The sequence below is a fragment of the Mus musculus genome, chromosome 4 (assembly GCF_000001635.26).
Source record: "Mus musculus strain C57BL/6J chromosome 4, GRCm38.p6 C57BL/6J".
NCBI lineage: Eukaryota > Metazoa > Chordata > Mammalia > Rodentia > Muridae > Mus > Mus musculus.
This window is the reverse complement of record NC_000070.6, coordinates 141,065,864-141,084,701: the sequence shown is the minus strand read 5'-3', so window position 1 is coordinate 141,084,701 and position 18,838 is coordinate 141,065,864. Positions and strand designations below refer to the sequence as shown.

Here is an 18,838-nt window from a genome sequence, read left to right as displayed (position 1 = left end):
TCTGTGAGTTCCAGGCCAACCTGAGTTTTAGGATATATAGTTCTGAGCTGCCCAGTGGGTGCTGGGAATTGAACCCAGATCCTCTGGAACAGCTAGTTCTCTTAACCACTGAGCCATCTCTCCAGCCCCTAAACCTTCCCTTCACAGTCTCTCCTAGTGTCTCAGCATTGCTCTTTGCCTGTGCTGAAGTTCTTGACTTGAAGTCAGCAAGAAACAAAAATCACATCCAGAGAGGGGAGGACTTCTTTCTTTCCCTCCCTATATCCCCCTAGTTTTCATGTCTTCTCTGCCTCAGCATTTACATAAAGTGAGATAATACTCAGCTGTTGAAAGGAATTAAATTGGGCTGGAGAAATGGCTCAGTGTGTAAGAGCACTGACTGCTCTTCCGAAGGTCCTGAGTTCAAATCCCAACAACCACATGGTGGCTCACAACCACCCGTAATGAGATCTGAAGTCCTTTCTGGTGCTTCTGAAGACAGCTACAGTGTACTTATTTAAATAAATCTTTGGGCCTGAGCAGGCAAGGTCAACCGAAGCGAGCAGCCGTCCCAAATTCAATAGGAAGGCTCACAACCATCTATACAGCTATTATATACAATAAATAAATAAATAAATAAATAAATAAATAAATAAATAAATAAAGCTTTAAAAAAAGAGGAAGGAATGAAATTAAGCCACATGCTACAATATGGATGAGTCTTGAGAGCATCACAGGAAGTGACGTTTGCAGTCAAGGGTTGTATGATGATGGTTTACCTGGGCTGCCTAGAGCAGGCAAGCGCACAGGCACAGAAAGCAGGGTGGAGCTTATCCACAGCTGAGGAGGCAGCAGGGAGCCAACGGTTACTTTGTATGAGGTTGTTGTGGTAGAACTTGTGGTGTGACTACACAGCAGCGTCATGGACACAGTTTGTTGCACTGAGCAGTACACATAAGATACTTAAAAAACCGGCCACAGTGGAGCTAAGAGGACCTGTGTGCTTACATGCCTGAGGCCCTGGGGATCAGTATCCAGTATGGAAAAAAACTTCAAGTTGTCTGATGTAGGGCTGGAGAGGTGGCTCAGCTGTGAAAGGCACTGGCTGCTCTTCCAGAGGACCCAGGTTCAGTTCCCAGCACTCACAGGCTGGCTCATAACCATATAGGTACCTCCAGTCCCGGGGGATCTGACACCTTTTTCTGACCTTGTTAGGAACTGCAAGCACATGGTACACACATAGACATGTAGGCAAAACATTTATACACATAAAATTTAAATTTATGGGAATGCCTTTGAGCCTGGTACTCAGGAGGCAGAGGCAGGCAGATCTCTGAGTTTCGAGGTTAGCCTGGTCTACAGAGCAATTTCCAAGACTAACAGGAATACATAGAGAAACCCTGTTTCAGAACCGCTCCACACTTACACACACACACACACACACACACACCCCAATCTAAAATTTAAAATTACAAAATATTGGTATGTATATTTTGTTACCATTAAAAGTCAGTGGGCTGGACATGGTGGGCTTTAATCCCAACACTTGGAAGGCAGAGGCAGGCGGATTTCTGAGTTCGAGGTCAGCCTGGTCTATAAAGTGAGTTCCAGGACAGCCAGGGCTACACAGAGAAACCCTGTCTCGAAAACCCCCCCCCAGCCCTTCCCCCACAAAAAGTCAGCGGATGTAGATGGACCTCAGCTGGTAGTGTCTGGCATGCATGATCTGCAGACTGCATCAAGGAGGCATGGTACACACCTGGAGCCTCAACACTTGGGGTGGAGGCAGGGCTATCAGAAGTTCAAGGGCAGCCTTTGCTACGATGTACTCAGGCCAACCTGAGTCACATGCACGCCTTACCTCTCTCTCACCTCCAAAAAAGTGGGAATTTAACTTGGCTGCTTAGGCAAGTACTAGGCTGTAGGTTGGGTCCCTATCGCTCCTTCCTAAATAAATTAGGTTAGGTTATTCCTATTATACAGAACTTACAAAGGCCTTTCCAAAAAAAGGGGGGTGGGGGAGCAGAGGGAGTTGAGGGTGTTCAGGAAATCATGGTTTGTAATTAGAGTGCCCCAGAGAAGACCTGGCACACTGTAGCTGCTCAATTAAAATAAGAGTGCTGAGAGGACGGTGGAAGGAGATTTGGAATTTAACACCATGCTCCTTACTGTATGGGGAATCCACCTTAAAGCCGGAAGTGCTACACTCGGGGACAGGAGGATCAGGTGTTCAAGGCTATCCTGAGACACTTGAGACCCTGCCTCAACCCTACCCCAAACCGAAAGAAAAACAGACAAGATCAGGTCACACTGGGAGTTCTTTTTCTGTTTTGTTTCTTTGAAACAGGGTCTTGCTTGTAGCCCCTGCCTGTCCTTGAACTTCCTATGTTGACAAGGCTGAGGCAGGATAGAAAGGAGGTCATGAAGAAAAGAAATGAACTCGGAATCCAGCTGAGTCCTCTCACTAGCAGAGAAACAAGAATTCTAGCACAACTACCAATGGCTGAGGCCTTGAACCCCCACCCAGCTCTAAAGGACCCAATTTTCTAGGTCTCTCACCAGAAACCCCCATTTATAGGAAAAGGATGTGTACAACACCTTTTTGTTGTTTAAAAAAACAATAATAAGGGTGCTGGAGAGATGGCTCAGAGGTTAAGAGCACTGACTGCTCTTCCTGAGGTCCTAAGTTCAAATCCCAGCAACCACACGGTGGCTTACAACCAGCTGTAACAAGACCTGATTCCTTCTTCTGGTGTGTCTGAAGACAGCTACAGTGTACTTACATATAATAAAAATAAATCTTTAATACAAAACAAAAAATAACAGAAGCAGAGAAAGCACCCAGCCGAGCTTCCTACTGGACTTACAACCCAGAAGGAAAAAGCTTGTTCTTCTCCCACCACCTTAAATACCTTCAAGTCTGAGGCTCTCCTTTCTACTGCCTGTGTTTTCTTGGGTTCACTTCCTGTCAGCTGATGCCTGCTCTGCCTCTTGAGCTATGATTGATTTTATTTAACCCTGTTTACAGAGCGCTCTTGGATTAAAGGTGTGTGCTCGGGCTGAGCCGCACCACCACAAGAAACAGGTGTTTTTTTTTTTCCCCAGTCTACAATTTTGGGGTTCACAATGTGATCATGTGTTCTGAAACCTTTTTGTGGAATCACAGTGAGTCCTGGCTTCGTGTCTTGTCTATGTCCAAGCTGCTGAGCCATCTCTCCACTCCCCAGACTTGCTGCTTTGGGAGCCCAAATTCAATTCCCAGAACCACATGGCTACTCATAGTCATCCATAAGTCTAGGTTCAGATGTCCAATATTCTGGCCTCCATGGAACACGTGAGGTACACAGACACACGTGCAAGAGAACACCTGTACACATAAAATATTTTTTTAAAAAGAGAAAGCATTGTTAAGTAACCTTTTAAGATATAACTTGAGAGAGAGCAGAATGAAACATTTGGCTAATGCTAAGACCGTTACTTTTGACTCTCCCTTGGGGGGCCATATACCCTTGGGTATTGGGTATGTCTTAATTTTCTGCAGCTTTTATTTACACCCACATTCATGCCCTTGCCTGGCGCTCACTTTTCTCAGTGCCTCTCTTTTTTCCTATTCCTTGTCCTTAAGCCTATATTAGGTTTGGAGATTCACCTGCCCCTGCCTCCTGAGTGGTGGGATTAAAGGCGTGCGCCATCACTGCCCAACATCTTTTTTTGTTTGTTTGTTTGGTTTTTTTTTTGTTTTTGTTTTTTCGAGACAGGGTTTCTCTGTATAGCCCTGGCTGTCCTGGAACTCACTCTGTAGACCAGGCTGGCCTCGAACTCAGAAATCCACCTGCCTCTGCCTCCCGAGTGCTGGGATTAAAGGCGTGAGCCACCACGCCCGGCTCCAACATCTTAAAATGTCTTTAATACAACTTCCAACTTGACTTCATTATACTGGCCAGTCCTGAAGTTATTTTCAATGTTGAAGCCACAAATCCTGGTTTAGGTTGAGCTAAGGTACCTAAAAGATGAGGGGAACACCTAAGGATGGCTGAGGGTGACAGTACAGAGTCTCACCTTTGTCCCCTCATTGCTAAAACTGATGCTTCGAACTTGTAGCCATCCTCCTGCCTCTGCGACATCCTCCACACTGGGACTGCAAGCATGCTCTACCATATCCAACTGGGACTTCTTTTTTTTTTAACTTTTTTTTCGATTTTTATTTATTATTATACATAGGTACACTATAGCTGTCTTCAGATACCAGAAGAGGGCATCATATCTCATTACGGATGGTTGTGAGCCACCATGTGGTTGCTGGGATTTGAACTCAGAAACTCTGGAAGAGCAGTCTGTGCTCTTAACCGTTGAGTCATCTCTCCAGCCCAGGGGACTTCTTTTTAAATGACTCATTTTACTGAACTTCAGTTTGTAGGCTCTAAAATACAACTCTCACTTCAAGGAAAACTGAAACTCTTTTTTTTTTTTTTTTGGAGCCATAGGGATGACTGTGGCCCAGAAACACAGATTCACGTTACCAGAATACATGTTCCAGGTGTGGTAACAATTTCATGAAAATTTCATAATGACTATCTTAGTCAGTGATCTATTACTGTTAACAGACGCCATGGCCACAGCAACTTTTATAAGAGAGAGCACGTAATTAGGCTGGCTTACAGTTTCAGAGATTCAGTCCATTATCATCAAGGCGGGAAGCATGGCAGCACGCAGGCAGACATGGTGCTGGAGAAGTAGTTGAACATTCTCCATCTGGATCTGCAGGCAGCAGGAAGAGAAAGGCACTGGGACTGGCTTTGACTTTTGAAACCTCAAAGCTCACCCCCAATAATATACTTCCTCCAAAAGGCCACACCCACTCCAAGGCCACACCTCCTAGTTCCTCTCAAGTAGTGCCAATTCCTAATGACCAAGCATTCAAAATTATGAGCCTATGGGGGCCATTCCCATTCAGACCACCACAGTGATGAAAAAATAGTTATAAACCGAGGCATTAGCCCGGCCGTGGTGTCGCACACCTTTAATCCCAGCATTTGGGAGGCAGAGGCGGGCAGATTTCGGAGTTCGAGGCCAGCCTGGTCTACAGAGTGAGTTCCAGGACAGCCAGGACTGCACAGAGAAATCCTGTCTCGAAAAACCAAAAAACTGAGCCAGGCGTGGTGGCACACGCCTTTAATCCCAGCACTCGGGAGGCAGAGGCAGGTGGATTTCTGAGTTTGAGGCCAGCCTGGTCTACAAAATGAGTTCCAGGACAGCCTGGGCTACACAGAGAAACCCTGTCTCAAAAAAAACCAACAAAAACAAAAAACCCAAAAAATCAACAAAACAAAACAAACATCAAACCGAGGCATTTTTCAAACCGTTGGTGGAGACCTCAGGCAGGTGAGTCACCGCAAAGCCGGGAAACATCATTTATGGCCCTTACTTGCTATCTGATGACATTCTTAGCCTTTATTGGTGAAAGCTGGCATTTGTACCTTCCAAAGGATTTACCTAATAGTCACAAGGATCTTAGGTCACATACAGAGGTGGCCAATAAATGGCTATTTAGAGGGTCAAGATAACTCAAAATCAATTCGCCTCCCAATCTGCCTTATTCTAGCTTTTCACAAGTGATCAACCTCGTGGAAGGATTAGGAGGTGTGTCCTCGTTGGAAAAGCTGTGATGGGGGTTTGGTCTTTGAGTTTTCCAAAAGCCCGTATCAGGCCCGGGTCACTGTCGTCCGTGCTCCCCTTCCTCCCGCCCCATCCCTGTGTGCTGTGGCCCTTCCACCCCCACCAGGATCATGACGTACAGCTCTCAGCTGCTTCTCTGGTATCACGCCTGCCTGCATGCCGCCATGCTCTCCCGCATGCTAATCATGGACTAAGCCTCTGAAACTGTAAGCAAGCCCCCAATGAAAGGATTTCTTTTTGTAAGTGTTGCCTTGGTCATAGTGTCTCTTCACAGCAAAGACAACCAGGAACTTTGGTTCACAACTTTGATTTGTACTCCTGTTGCGCTAAGCCACTGGGGCCTTGCGCACATAGTAGGTTATAAAAAGTTGTGGAGCGAGATTCCTCCAGAAGCCTCTGAGAACCTTCTGGGATTGGCGGGGACAAGGACATTCCGTCAGAAGGGCAGGGCTGCAGGGTATCTTGCATATCAGCCACCCTGGTCTAGGGTATAGAGTTTGAACTACAACCAGGTTCGGGATTAGGCTCAGATCAGCGGCATCTCGAGCTTCTCAGGTCCCACAGCAGCAGAGAGCAATCGCTTCACGGTCTGATCTGAGGCGCCCGGCAGAGGGCACTCGGGAGCGATCGGGGGGTCCCCCGGAGCTTCCGCTCTAGACAGAACTTGGTCATAGAGTCGCATCACTTCCGGTCCTGAAGGGGCGGGGAGAAGCCGGAAGTCCCGAGGGCTCGGGCGATAGAGATGGAGGAGAGTGAGTACGAGTCTGTTCTGTGTGTCAAGCCGGAGGTCCACGTCTACCGCATCCCGCCGCGGGCCACCAACCGTGGTTACAGGTGACCGTTCCTGGCTTAATCTTCCCGTCCCCCGCCCCGGCATGCACTGCGGGGGACGAGGACCGGTTGTCGGGTTTAGGGGCGGAAAGGATGGAGCCCTGTGGCTACTTTAATCGGGGCCAGACTTAGGAGGGGTCGCTGGCCCTGAGCCGTCAGCGGGACGCCGGCAACGGTCGCAGCCAGCTCCTGGGGACCCGAGAGCGCAGTGGGTTCCCTCGGCGGGGTCTACGGGTCGTGTCACAGCGCTAACCGACAGTCGTGACGGGATCCCAGAAAACCCTGCCACCCGCGGAAATCCCCGCCGGGAGGGCACGGGAGGGAACCCGGCCATCTGGGGGACCCGTCCCACGAAGCCCAGGGACGCTGTTCCTATCTCCGGCTCTCCTGACCCCAGTTTCACCCCTGATCACAACATACTTGCAGCTGGGAGGATACCGCCGCCCTTGTCTTGAGTGAGCGTCACCTGAGGCAAATAAACTCAAATGCCTGTAAACACACGGAGTGTCTCCGGAAGGGAACCCAGGACTCTAGTCTAGGAGAGGAGACACAAAGTTGGACACCTTCCCTAACTGAAAAAGATGAAAAATACGTGGTGTGTCCTGTGCCCTGTGGTGGGGTGTTGCTACTTAGGCTGGGTGGCTCTCGAAGGCGATGGGTGTCTGAGTTGTTTGGAAACAGGTCGTCGGGTACCACAAATGTGTTGGAGGGCCAACTCCATCTGCCCTTTGCGCTATGTAACACAGGCTCATAACATTTTCTGAATGGGTATCTTAGAACACTTAACTGTGTCGGTGCGATGATTTTAAAATAATATTAAAATGACAAGAATGGAGGTCAGCAAGCTACAGCTGCCTGTGCTTGCTTTTGCGTGTCTGGGTGTGGTGCGGGTGCATGCAGAAGCCACAGGAGTTCCAGCCAGTGTCTTGCTTTTTTCATGTCCGTTGTTCCCTTGAGGTGGCCCCTAACTGAAGCTGGGGTTGGCTGTTTTCATCTAGACTAGGTGTTCAGCAAGCCCAGTGAAACTCCTTTCTCTGCCCCACCCCACACAGTGGAGGGTCTACAGGTAGCTGGAGCCAGACCTGGCTTTTAGGCGCTAGAGATCCAAACTCGGGGCCTCAAGCTTGCTCATCTGCACCGAATCATCTCCACAGCTGTCTCCCTTTCCTTTCTTGTTATCAAACCGGAGATTGGCAGTCTACCCCTATCTGTTGGGTCTTCGTTCAGTAGACTAGGGTTAGCTTCTCTTGATCCTCCGGAGGGTGGGGTCACCAAGTATCCAGCCAGGCTGGTTTGATACAGAGGAAGCTGCCCGCCCTACACTCAACCTTTCGGGCTCTCCTTAGCCTGAATCTAAAGCCCGCGGCGCCAGGAAGAGGAACAGAAACTGAGCCTGCTGCCTTGTTAGCTGAAGATGTACATTCATGTGGATCTGCCACAGCTGCCAGCTAGAGTTCTAGAGAGCTGACAGTGGCTTTGCTTAGAACTTCCCAGAAAAGCCTTCTGAAAGTACCCATGGCATTTGCTGTTCAGGGGTTTCTCTTTGCTTCTGCTGCTGCTGCTGCTGCTGACGACGACACTGTTGCCTTCTAAAGGAGCCAAAGAAGGCATTGACGAGGGTCCTCGTTCCCTCCTACCTGGAATACAGCCGAGAATATCCTTCCTAGCCGCTCTTTCCTCCCCCGGACCCTCATGCACTTTTACACTCTTTCTACCAAAGATCCTGTCCCTCTGTACTCCCTCCATGGTCTCAAGGGTCCCCCAGCCGGTTGGTCCCGCTAGCTTGGCATCACAGTGCCTTAACAGACACAATAGGCCCGGAGCTGCTTCCTCTATGGACAGGAAGCTGGGAAGGAATTCCCACTTGGGTGAAGGTCTGTGGTCTTTAGAATAGGGGCCAGCAACAGCGGCTGCGTGTGGGCGTTTTGAATGCCAGCACGCTCCAACTGCCTGCAGTTTTGAATGGCCACAGGCTAAGAATAATATTTTGGACAACTTGAAATGACTGGAGATTTTGAAGACTGTTTCATAACGGAACAGTTACGAGCTTCGGATTCTGAGGACTTCCTGAGGGACAGCCTTGCCAAGAATAGCTATTACAGTTTTCATTTTTACATTTACTTTTTGTATATGTATGGATGTTTTGTCTGCGTGTATCACAGGACTCAAGTTACAGACCCTTGTTATCTGCTAAGTGGATGTTGGGAATCGAACTCAGGTCCTCAGATAGAGTAGCCAATGTTCTTAACTCCTAAGCCATCTTTCCAGCCCTGTAATAAGGACTTTTTTGTTGTTGTTGTTTTCTGTTTGTTTGTTTGGTTTTTCGAGACAGGGTTTCTCTGTATAGCTCTGGCTGTCCTGGAGCTCACTTTGTAGACCAGGCTGGCCTCAAACTCAGAAATCCACCTGCCTCTGCCTCCCAAGTACTGGGATTAAAGGCATGCGCCACCACGCCCAGCCAGGACTTTCTTTTTTTAAGTTTATTTACTTATTTATTGTGTTTATCTGTGTGGACACATTACTGTTACATAGATGTGTACTGTGTCTGGGTACATTGCTGTCACATCTGTGTGTAGTGTGTTTGTGTGGGCACACTGCTGTCACATCTATGTGGCGGTCAGAAGACAATGTGGGGACTTGTCTCTTCCCATGATGCCACACACCTTTAATCCCAGCACTCAGGAAGCAGTGGCAGGTGGATCTCTGTGAGTTTAAAGTCAGTCTGGTCTACAGAGGGAGTTCCGTGCCAACCAGGGCTACACATTGAGACCCCATTTCAGAAGAGAACGGTTTAAACCACATTTGTTGGTGTGTATCTGCGAGCTGGTGTAAGTTTGTGGTCTGTGCACGTGTGCTGTTGTGTGAGTGGCCTTCGGTGGACAGTTGGTGGGAGCTGGTTCTCTCCTGCCCTGTGGAGTTTCAGGGATGGGAAGCAGGTGAGTGGCTGGGCTGTGGTTCCTTTCCCTGCCCAGCCCTCTCACCAGCCCCTGCATGTGGCACAGCATCAGAATAGTCCAGTTGACCAGCAGAGGCTGTGTGGCCTGCGGGGATGGAGGTTTGCCGATATTGCACCCTTGAGCAGGCAGCCTCTCCCCATTCTCTTTCTCGGCATGGGAGGCATGGAGTAGGAGGCTCAGTGTCTTTTGTCCTCCTAGGGCCTCAGAATGGCAACTGGACCAGCCATCGTGGAGTGGCCGGCTGCGGATCACTGCGAAAGGGAAGGTGGCCTACATCAAGCTGGAGGACAGGACCTCTGGTAAAGGCTCAGGACACGAGTTAGGCTAAGATGTCTGAGCTGCCTCCCCCCCCCCCCCCCCCCCCCGTGGATGAGAGAGACTGCTCTGGCCAAGCCAGGCTGTTCAGAGCCATGGCAGGACCATTACTGCAAGATGAAGGCCTCTGGGTGCATCCAAGTGCTGACGTGCCGTGCTTATAATCCCAGAACATGGGAAGACCCTTTCTCACGCAACAAAACAAGGGTGTGTTTGATCCAACACAGAGGGCATTGTTGTTAGCGTATCTTTGAGTGTGAAGCCCAGCATAAAAGCTCCTGGCTCAAGCCAGGCAGTGGTGGCACATGCCTTTAATCCCAGCACTTGGGAGGCAGAGGCAGGTGGATTTCTGAGTTCGAGGTCAGCCTGGTCTACAAAGTGAGTTCCAGGACAGTCAGGGCTACACAGAGAAACCCTGTCTTGAAAACACCAAAAACAACAACAACAAAAAGCTCCTGGCTCTGTGGTCTTCGCTGTCTGCCTGGTCTCTGAAACTAAACTAAGCTACTGTATTTTAGACACTCTGCTTTCTGCAGGGCCTACTGGCTCCTCTTACAGTCCTTCCTTGGTGTTAGGCCTTTCTGGGTGTGACATATCTGTGATGGCCCATCACCCTCAGGCTTAGAGCCAGCCACAAATAGATAAATTGCTGAGCCTGGGGGGTGGCAGCCCTAGCCTGCCGTTACTGTGTGGGCACGGAGGCCCAGTGTAAGTGGAGTTTTTAATCTTTAAGAAAAGCAAAGGCTGGCATGGCCTTAATCCCACCTGGAGGCAGAGGCAGGTGGATCTCTGAGTTTAAGGTCAGCCTGGTCTATGTAAGCGAGTTCTGAGGCAGCCAGAGCTACATAGTGAGACCCTATGCCCCCACCCAATAAGATAGCCCTAAAAATGGGGGCTATTTGAAAGTAGTCTGATTTGGAAAGCCTTGTCAATTAAGTAAGAACTGTTGACCCTGTGGGCCTATGGCCTGTAGCCCTCTGTGGCTCTGCTTTTCCCTTGGCGTTGTCCCTTCACCAAGAATAGATTGCATCAGATCCTGGAGTAGGCTTTGGCCATCTGCCCAGCTCTCCTGGTGTGGCTATATCAGGAAAGCCCTGGTAGCATCACATAGCAGCACCAGGCTGGAGGGGCGCCAAGCTCACCACCCCCACCCTGGCCTTACAGGGGAGCTCTTCGCACAGGCCCCCGTGGACCAGTTTCCCGGCACCGCAGTGGAGAGTGTGACAGACTCCAGCAGGTACTTCGTCATCCGAATTGAAGATGGAAATGGTACGAGTGGGTCTGCAGGGCTCTTCTGAGCAGAACCATTACCTCCAGAAACGGGAGACTGATGGGTGTTACCCCCACCCCCTAGGGCGACGTGCTTTTATTGGGCTTGGCTTTGGAGACCGAGGGGACGCCTTTGACTTCAACGTGGCATTACAGGACCATTTCAAGTGAGTGCTTCCTGGGGACATAGACTGTTGTGTCCTCCCTTGTTCCCTGGACAAACTGCTCCCTGTTAAGATGTCCAAAGATGCTTTCTCTGCTAGTGCCGCTCAGTCCTCTTCCAGGACTTCTCTGCTCTGTGGGTCCCCAAGGCTGTGTCACCTGGCCTAGCCTTCTTGGTGTCCCTTCTCTTCCTCAGCAGCCCCTGAGCTGCCAGAGTCCTTGTCAGGTCCTTTATAATGTCACAAATGGGACTAACATTTCCAGGTCACTTTGCAGATGTTTTGGTGTCCTTTGTGGAAGGACAGACAGGGCATCCTCAGGGCTCTGCCTCTGCTGGTAGATGGACAGGGTCTGGCCATTTGTGTAGACACCCCTGTCCCATTGGCTGCCAGCAGCATTGTAGGAAGTTAGGAAACGCTATTCGGCCCTTTGCTTTTAGACCTGTCCTGCCTCTGCACAGGAGTGTCCAGGGAGGAGCCAGAGGGAAAGGCTCTCACACCTGGGTGCCATGTGTGAGTGAGCTTTAGTTCTTATCAGTGTTTAGAACTTAGGGTCTAAAGCAATCACCTTCAGCCTCCCTCGTGCTCTGACCCGCTCTTTATAACAGTTCCTCATGGGATACTGACCTCTAACCATAAAATTATTTTGTTGCTACTTCATAACTAATTTTGCTACTGTTATGAATCATAATATAAATATCTGTGTTTTCCGATGGTTTTGGATGACCACCCCAGGAGGTCATGACCCACGGGTTGGGAACCTCTGGTCTAAACCGTGGTGCTGATGAGGGAGCTGATATCTGTGCAGATGCTGTTGTCAGTGAATGCGGGGCAGCTGCATTCCTGCCTCACCGCTCTCTCCCTGGTCCCCCCCAGGTGGGTGAAGCAGCAGTGTGAGTTTGCGAAACAAGCGCAGAACCCAGATGAAGGCCCCAAGTTGGACCTGGGCTTCAAGGACGGCCAGACCATCAAGATCAACATCGCAGTGAGTCCCACCCTCACGCGGCTCTGGGAGTCACGGGTTTATAATGTGGCCCATGGGTTGTAACTCTGAAGCTACCCAGCCCAAAGCTTCCCAGCCCCACCCCCTTCCCAGCTCAGTTCTGTCCATGGAGGTAGGCAGAATTGACCCAGCAGCTGACCTCATGGCAGGTTCACCCCGGGCACCAGGCCTCCGCTTCCATGGCATTCCAAGTTGAGCGGAGCCTATACAGATGTGATTGCAAAATGGCAGGAGAGACTACAACCAGAGCGTGCCCTGGAGCTAGGGCTTCTGGGGGGAAACGCATGGCTCATAATGCAGGAACCCAAAGAAGACTTTGTGGAAGCAGTGACCTGAGGGTGGGCAGGCATGAGGGGGCAGGAGGACCACTCAGGACCAGCACTGGTGTTTCCAGCCTGGCTGTTGGAGTGGGTCGGGAGAATCTGAGGGCTTATCTCAAGCTGCCTTGGCCTCCTGTCTGAGTAGGGAGGCTTGGGGAGCGCTCTGGGATAGACGGCAACGAGGAGGAGGATGCTGGGAGGCTTGGGCAGCTTCTGCTGGTGGTTTTGTCCTGGCTTCTCGAGTCTTCTTCCTGTGTGGCTAAGCATACAGCATCCCCTGCCAGCTCTTGTCGAAGAGAAACAGGTTACCAGACATGCCCTCTTCCTGGCTGCTGGAGTGGAGGGGGCAGTGGAGTTGGGAGGCATTTGGGGGAACCACGGACCAAACGGATCTGTACAGAGAAAGTGTGTGACTCTAAAATAATGCTTTTCTTCTTTACTCACCGTTTCTTTCTCTCTCCTGCTTCGTGCTGGTGGTGCTTTGGGACCCTGAAGTTGGCCAGCTGGCCCCTTGAGAGAAATGCAGGTCCCTCCAGTGGACTGGTGGCACTGGGATTCTTTCTCTTGCTTGGAAGAAACTAACATTTAATGAGCGTCAGCTGTGGGCCAGGTAGTGTTTTTCAGGTGTTCTCATATGACTTCAGCCTTTCCCTTTGTAAGAGATGAGAGAGTGAGGCACAAGCAGGAGGGGACTTGGCCAGGGTAGGAGAACTGGAAATAACTGGCCCCACTGGGTGCATGTGGAGGATGCTGGGACTTTCACCTCTGCTGCTGCTGTGGTCACAAGCAGGGACCGCTGTGTCCATCAGTGTGGCTTGCGCTGGTTTCTGGCTCACTGCTTCGCTATGTGTACTGAGGTGTCGTGGACAGCAAAGTGTCAGGATGCTAAATGCAAATCCAAACCTAAGGGCTGGGAGGAAGATGGCTGTCGGTAAAATGCTTGCTTGCCTTGCAAGCGTGAGAACCTGGGTCTCCCAGACCGACATAGGCATGTTGGCGTCAGTAGCACATGCTTATATAGACCCAGCAGTAGGGGACAGAGACAGGAGGATCCCTGTGCTCGCTGGCCAGCCGTCCTCGCTAACTGCTGAGTTCCAGGTCAGTGAGAGATGCAGACTAAAGAGATGGGTGATGTGTCTGAAAATGACACTCGGGTGACCTGTGGTCTGCACACTCAGTGCACCTTCAGCCCCATGTCTGAATACACACATATACACCCTACACCCCTTAAAAGCATGGGATTTTCCTAGGTCAGGAAGTAGAAGACGGAGCCCTTTGGGAGCATCTGTCCTGCCCTGACTTCCAATGCCCTGGATTGGGTCTGTGCTTCACTTCTGTGAGTTGTGTGGGAGACTGACTCTGATATATGATTCCCTCATTCACTGTGCCATTGTTCCCTGTGGTTGGTCCCTCTGCGATGGCACATGCCATTGTGCCTGTGCTCCCGTTCATGTGTCTCACTGAGGATGGACAGTGGGGGAACTCCATCCGGGTCAGCTCCAGATACTGCTGCTGTGAATGGCCAAGCGCCTGTCTTTGTTGCTCACGAGAGGATGGGGCTGCAGAACCCTGTGCTGCGCTGCACTGTGGATGCCTTTGGCTGCTTTGGCAGAGCGCTCTGCCCAGCCTCCCTTGCCCCACCGTGCATGAGTGCTCTGGCTGCTCTGTCCTTGTCAGTCCTCCCCAGTCGATACTCGGGCAGTTTGTGGGATGGAATGGTGTGGCTGCAAGCCGGTGTGTACTTTCCTGTTGAGATGTGAGACCAATGCTGGATTTGTTTAACCCTGACCATTAGTATTGGTGCTAGATAGGAAGTAGGGGTGGGTTGGCTATAACTCGTGCTGCTGCAGTTTGGGACGTCATTTGCTGTGCAGGTGTTGAGGACTGGAGGTCCCCATGGGTCCCCAGTGCATGGACTCAGGCACCGAGGCTGACTGTACTCTTCTTTTCTATTTAGAACATGAGGAAGAAGGAAGGAGCAGCTGGTACCCCAAGAGCCAGGCCCACCAGCGCAGGAGGGCTGAGCCTGCTGCCCCCTCCTCCGGGGGGCAAGAGTTCCACTGTCATCCCTCCCTCTGGAGAGCAGCTGTCTGTGGGGGGCTCTCTGGTTCAGCCAGCAGTTGTTTCTGGTTCAGGTGAGTGCTGTAGTGACTTCTCCAGCCACACCTGGCAGCTTTGTTTCCAGTAGTGCTGTGGCGTCCTTCTCTCACTTGCTTTGTGCCTGTGTGACCAGATGGTGGCAGTAGAGAGCATTTTGCATACACTTGAGGGCCTTCTATTCCTTGGCCTATCTCCATTCCCTTCAGGGCACTTGTCCTGGCAGGCAGTGACCATGAGGTCATCGGTATGCCATGGTCTCTTCTCACATGTGATGGGAAAGGTGAGCCACAGGTGCACGGGCCAAATGTATGGGGCCCTGATCTTCTCCATTGCCGGACTATGAAGGGAGTCTAGGAATGGTAGCATTCTAGGTAGAGAGAGGAGTGTGGCCAAGGCTCCCATTCTTAGAGAGGTGGATGCAGCTTTCAGTGTGCCGTTGTGAGCAGGGGAAGCGAGGCAGGAGAGCTAGTGTGGGCTCCTGGTCCACCGTCAGGTGCTGGGAAACTGAGAGGCTGCTCCCAGTCGGCTGGGCTGAGGACCCCGTACCGCCTCCTCACCAGGCTGGGAGTGTCCGCACTGGTTTTACACAGCCCCGTCAGCGGGTTAGGAATGACCGCATTTAGGCAGGAAGCCTTCCCGTGCTCCTGGTTCTCAGTCTCTGATGTTGGCGCCTCTCTGTGGAAGTCAGGCTTCCAACCTCAGTCATGGGAGGTTGATGAGGAGAGTGCCAGAGTTGAAATTAGCCCCTGCCCTGTTTCCGGAAATGGTTCTTCTAGCATTATGTTCAGAGCATGCTTGCTGGACCACTGGCTTAGGCATCGCTAGGGACAGGAGCGAAAGCCCGAATGCTTAGGTCATTCTTGTGTGTGTCTCAGGCTTCCCTGGGTCCCAGTCCCGGTCTGAGTGCATGTGGAGAATTAGGTCCCTAAGACAGCTAGGACCAGAGTGCCTTGACTTAGTCTGGCTGGAGCACCGTTCTGTTGAACAGGTGGAACGCGCCCTTAACACCTTCATAAGCCACAACAAAGCTGAAAACCCGAATGTAGCACCATTCTGTCAGGACCATTTGTACACAGGACCCTTGCTCTCTGTGGCTTCCACCCCATGCTCAGGGCCTGCAGTGGGCATGTGAGCGTGCTCACTGGGCAACCGTCCTGTCAGCCACAGGAGAGATAAGAAAACCAACTCAGATGGCCTGCACAGTCACACAGCTAATCCTGCCCTTCCAGGGGCTGTGCTGAGGTTCAGATGAGATAACGCATACTCAGCACTCGGCAGGCTGTCAAGCGCCCCCAGCAGAGACCTTGGTCTTCTCTAGTTTCCCAGCCCAGAGCAGAGGAGAAATGGCAGTGTGGCCATTGGCAGCATGGCTCCAGGAAGCTGAGGAGGGTAGGGGTGTGTGTGCAAGGTTGGCTTCCGTATGGCCTCGGCTGGAAGGCTCTCCCTGCAGTGTGGCCTATAGCTCTAACCAGTTGATCCACACAGATCCAGGCCTTCTGGAAGGAGCTCTTGGTTTGGGGGAGGCATTCTTCACTCCAGAAGCCAGGGCAGGGCACAGGTGTGACTTTCCCTGGCACCCTTCCCTCCACCTTGTATGTAGCTCCTGCTTTCTCTCTAGGGGCCACCAAGAGCATATGAAAAAGTTGGGCAATGTGGCCCTCTCTGGAGTTGTTTGTTCCCATAACATGTCTCCTTGGGTGGCAGCTGCCCAGCTGGGGTCCTGAGACTGACCACTTTTAGTGAGACCACCAGAAAGACGTCTCTGACTCTGTTTCTTTTCTCCCTCTCACTGGACTTGGGGACATCACTAGGAGGTGCCACAGAACTCTGGCCACAATCTAAGCCTGCTGCCGCTGCCACTGCTGATATCTGGGGAGACTTCACCAAATCCACAGGGTGAGGAGCACAGCTTTCTGGGCTGGGTGGGGCCAGAGCTGTTCCCCTGAGACCCCAGGAATTGCTTGCTGGACCTGCTGACAGACCAGTTCTGATTAGACATTTTCATAGCCACAAGGCAAAGCCCTGCCTTAGGTGCCACTGCCCTGTGCCTCTAAAGGCTTTTCACTGTTCCCCACTGCCTGAGCCCTCCAGCCCCAAACCTGCCCAGTTCTCACCAAGTGTTGCCCTGGGTCAAGAATCAAGACCCAGATTTTAGACCAGGACCATCTTCAGGGAACCTTTGAGGCAAGGCCTCTCCTGAGCTTTAAGGCCTGTCCTTGGGTCAGTGTGGAACAATGCCAGGGTCCTGTTAACCGGCTCTGTGGGAGGCTCTGGAGGTGTCGGCACAGGTCTGTCTTCTGTAAAGGAACAGACAGCTGAAATCCACACACAAGCCAGGTCGGATCTTCGAGCTACATCTGCTGCCTGCTGCTGTGGGTCATCTGGGGACTGCCCGCTCAGAGCTCCTGCCCCAGAAGATACCTGCTCCCTCCGCTCTGCCACAGCTGGATAATGCCACTCTCCCTGTCTTTTTCACAGGTCCCCCTCCAGCCAGTCTCAGCCAGGCACCGGCTGGGTCCAGTTCTGACCTGCACAACCTTTTCCTCAGCCGACTTCTGGGAAGGAGCTGCCTCGTCCTGACCCACGGAAGGTGGCAGAGTGCTCCCTGCCTGGCCCCTGGCCCCTGGCCCCTTGCCTGGCTGGCTTGACAGCCTGAGCACAAGAAGCAGTAAGTTGGCACCTTGCCACACTGTTGGTTGGGCCCAGGTGCTGCTCAGCCAGGAAACGAGAGCAAACACTCCAGGGCCTTTGCAAGCCCATCGCCCTCCTCACTGGAGACACCCAGACCTGCCTTCCTCCACCAAGAGATCCTTATTAAACACAGCCCCCAAAGCACAGAATGGATTCAATTTGTGGCCTGGGTTCAGCTCTGCCTCTGCAGTTGGCAGGTGTCCCAGATTTGCTGTTGGACAGGGACCTTCTGCACTCCATCCATAATAGCCTTTGGTACCTTCCAGAGGAGTCCTTCCCGAGAGCTGGCAAGTCTTTGAGCTGTAGCTTGAATGGGCTGTCGGGGGACACTGGAAGGGAGTAAGCAGCTTTTTGAAAATGTTAATACATTACTCTGCTAATATGCTGACCTGCACTAATGCACCCCTGTGAGGGACCCCCCATGGCGAGGGCCTCTGCCTCTGACACACCCTTCTCGCTGCCCTGAGCCCCGGAGGCAGCCATGGGAGGCAGCCTGCATACCTGGAAGCCAGCTGCACAGTGCTGTGGGGAAACAGAAGCGTTACAGACCGGGCCAGGCTGCCTGGCTGCTGCTCCCTCTGGGCTCATAGCTGGCCCACTTGACGGTCCCTGGTGGCTTCTGGAGGGAAGCTGTACCTCTAGATACATTTTTCTTTTCCTTCAGAGACCGTGACAGAGGGAGCTCTGTCAGCCGGAAGTTCAGGCCACCAGACGTAGTGATTTGTAAGAAATTACTGTCTCCTCAGTGAACCTCCTAGTTTCTTTATAGACTTAACCTTCCCTTCAGTTAAAGGGTTTCTTTTTCAGAGGGCCTAGACTGTGCTGACCTTGTGTGACCAGAGATTTAAAGATGAAAAAAACAATAAATGTGTTTACTTCTGCACCACATCTCAGATGGATATGTTTTTGGCAGCGTGGTCCTCAGCTCCTGGGTGCCTGGGCATCCTGTCATCCAGAGGAGACGATTTCACTCTAAGACTAGCATGGCTCTTACCGTGTCTAAGGAGTCACTGGTGGGCACCCATTGTGGCACAGCCGTGGAGAACCTTGTCCTGCAGACCCATCACACAAGCCCAAGTGTGAAAGGTGCACAGAGGCCAGGCAGAAAGAGGTTTTAAACAATGCTAATACCTGAAGGTCCTAGGCAAGAGGCAGCTTTATGGCCACAGGGTCTGGCCACCAGTCACCAGCATAGGGCAGAAAGGACCGGGGCTGCAGGATGCTCCTGCCCTCTGACAGCACACGAGGCCTGGGCGATTGCCCTCTCTCTGCATGGAGAGTGAAAAGTGGAGATGTACAGACCTACCTCCCTATAGGATGCCCATAACTACAAGTCTGCCAGGGTGGTAGTGCCCATCTTAGGTCCAGCATTCAGGAAGTGGAGGTGGGAATATGGCGAATTCCAGACCAACCTGGACTGCACAGTGAGACTTGGTATCAGGAGCATTGCAGAGCTGGAGAAATGGCTCAGCATCTAAGAGTGACTGTACACTGGTCTTGCAAAGGCACCCAGGCCAGCAGCTCACAGCTGCCATT

The 18,838-nt window shown here is 51.6% G+C and overlaps 1 protein-coding gene across 7 annotated transcripts; it reads left to right on the top strand.

Annotated features, from left to right (window-relative positions):
* Positions 1–6,344: 6,344 nt before the first annotated feature.
* Necap2 (NECAP endocytosis associated 2) lies at positions 6,345–18,190 on the top strand. 7 transcript variants are annotated; one of them, XR_390777.4, is made up of 10 exons: positions 6,347–6,489; positions 9,642–9,742; positions 10,923–11,027; positions 11,113–11,194; positions 12,065–12,173; positions 13,007–13,121; positions 13,762–13,847; positions 14,469–14,646; positions 16,423–16,507; positions 17,090–18,190. XR_390777.4 is itself a non-coding variant. In NM_025383.4 (8 exons), the coding sequence occupies exons 1-8, from the start codon at positions 6,398–6,400 to the stop codon at positions 17,136–17,138; spliced, it is 801 nt and encodes a 266-aa protein (NP_079659.1). In that variant the 5' UTR covers positions 6,345–6,397; the 3' UTR covers positions 17,139–18,190. The 7 variants fall into 7 exon arrangements, 1 of the variants encoding a protein (NP_079659.1); XR_881436.2 differs by having other exon boundaries at positions 12,985–13,121; positions 17,090–17,192; NR_149724.1 differs by lacking the exon at positions 13,762–13,847 and having other exon boundaries at positions 6,345–6,489.
* The last annotated feature ends 648 nt before the right edge of the window (positions 18,191–18,838 follow it).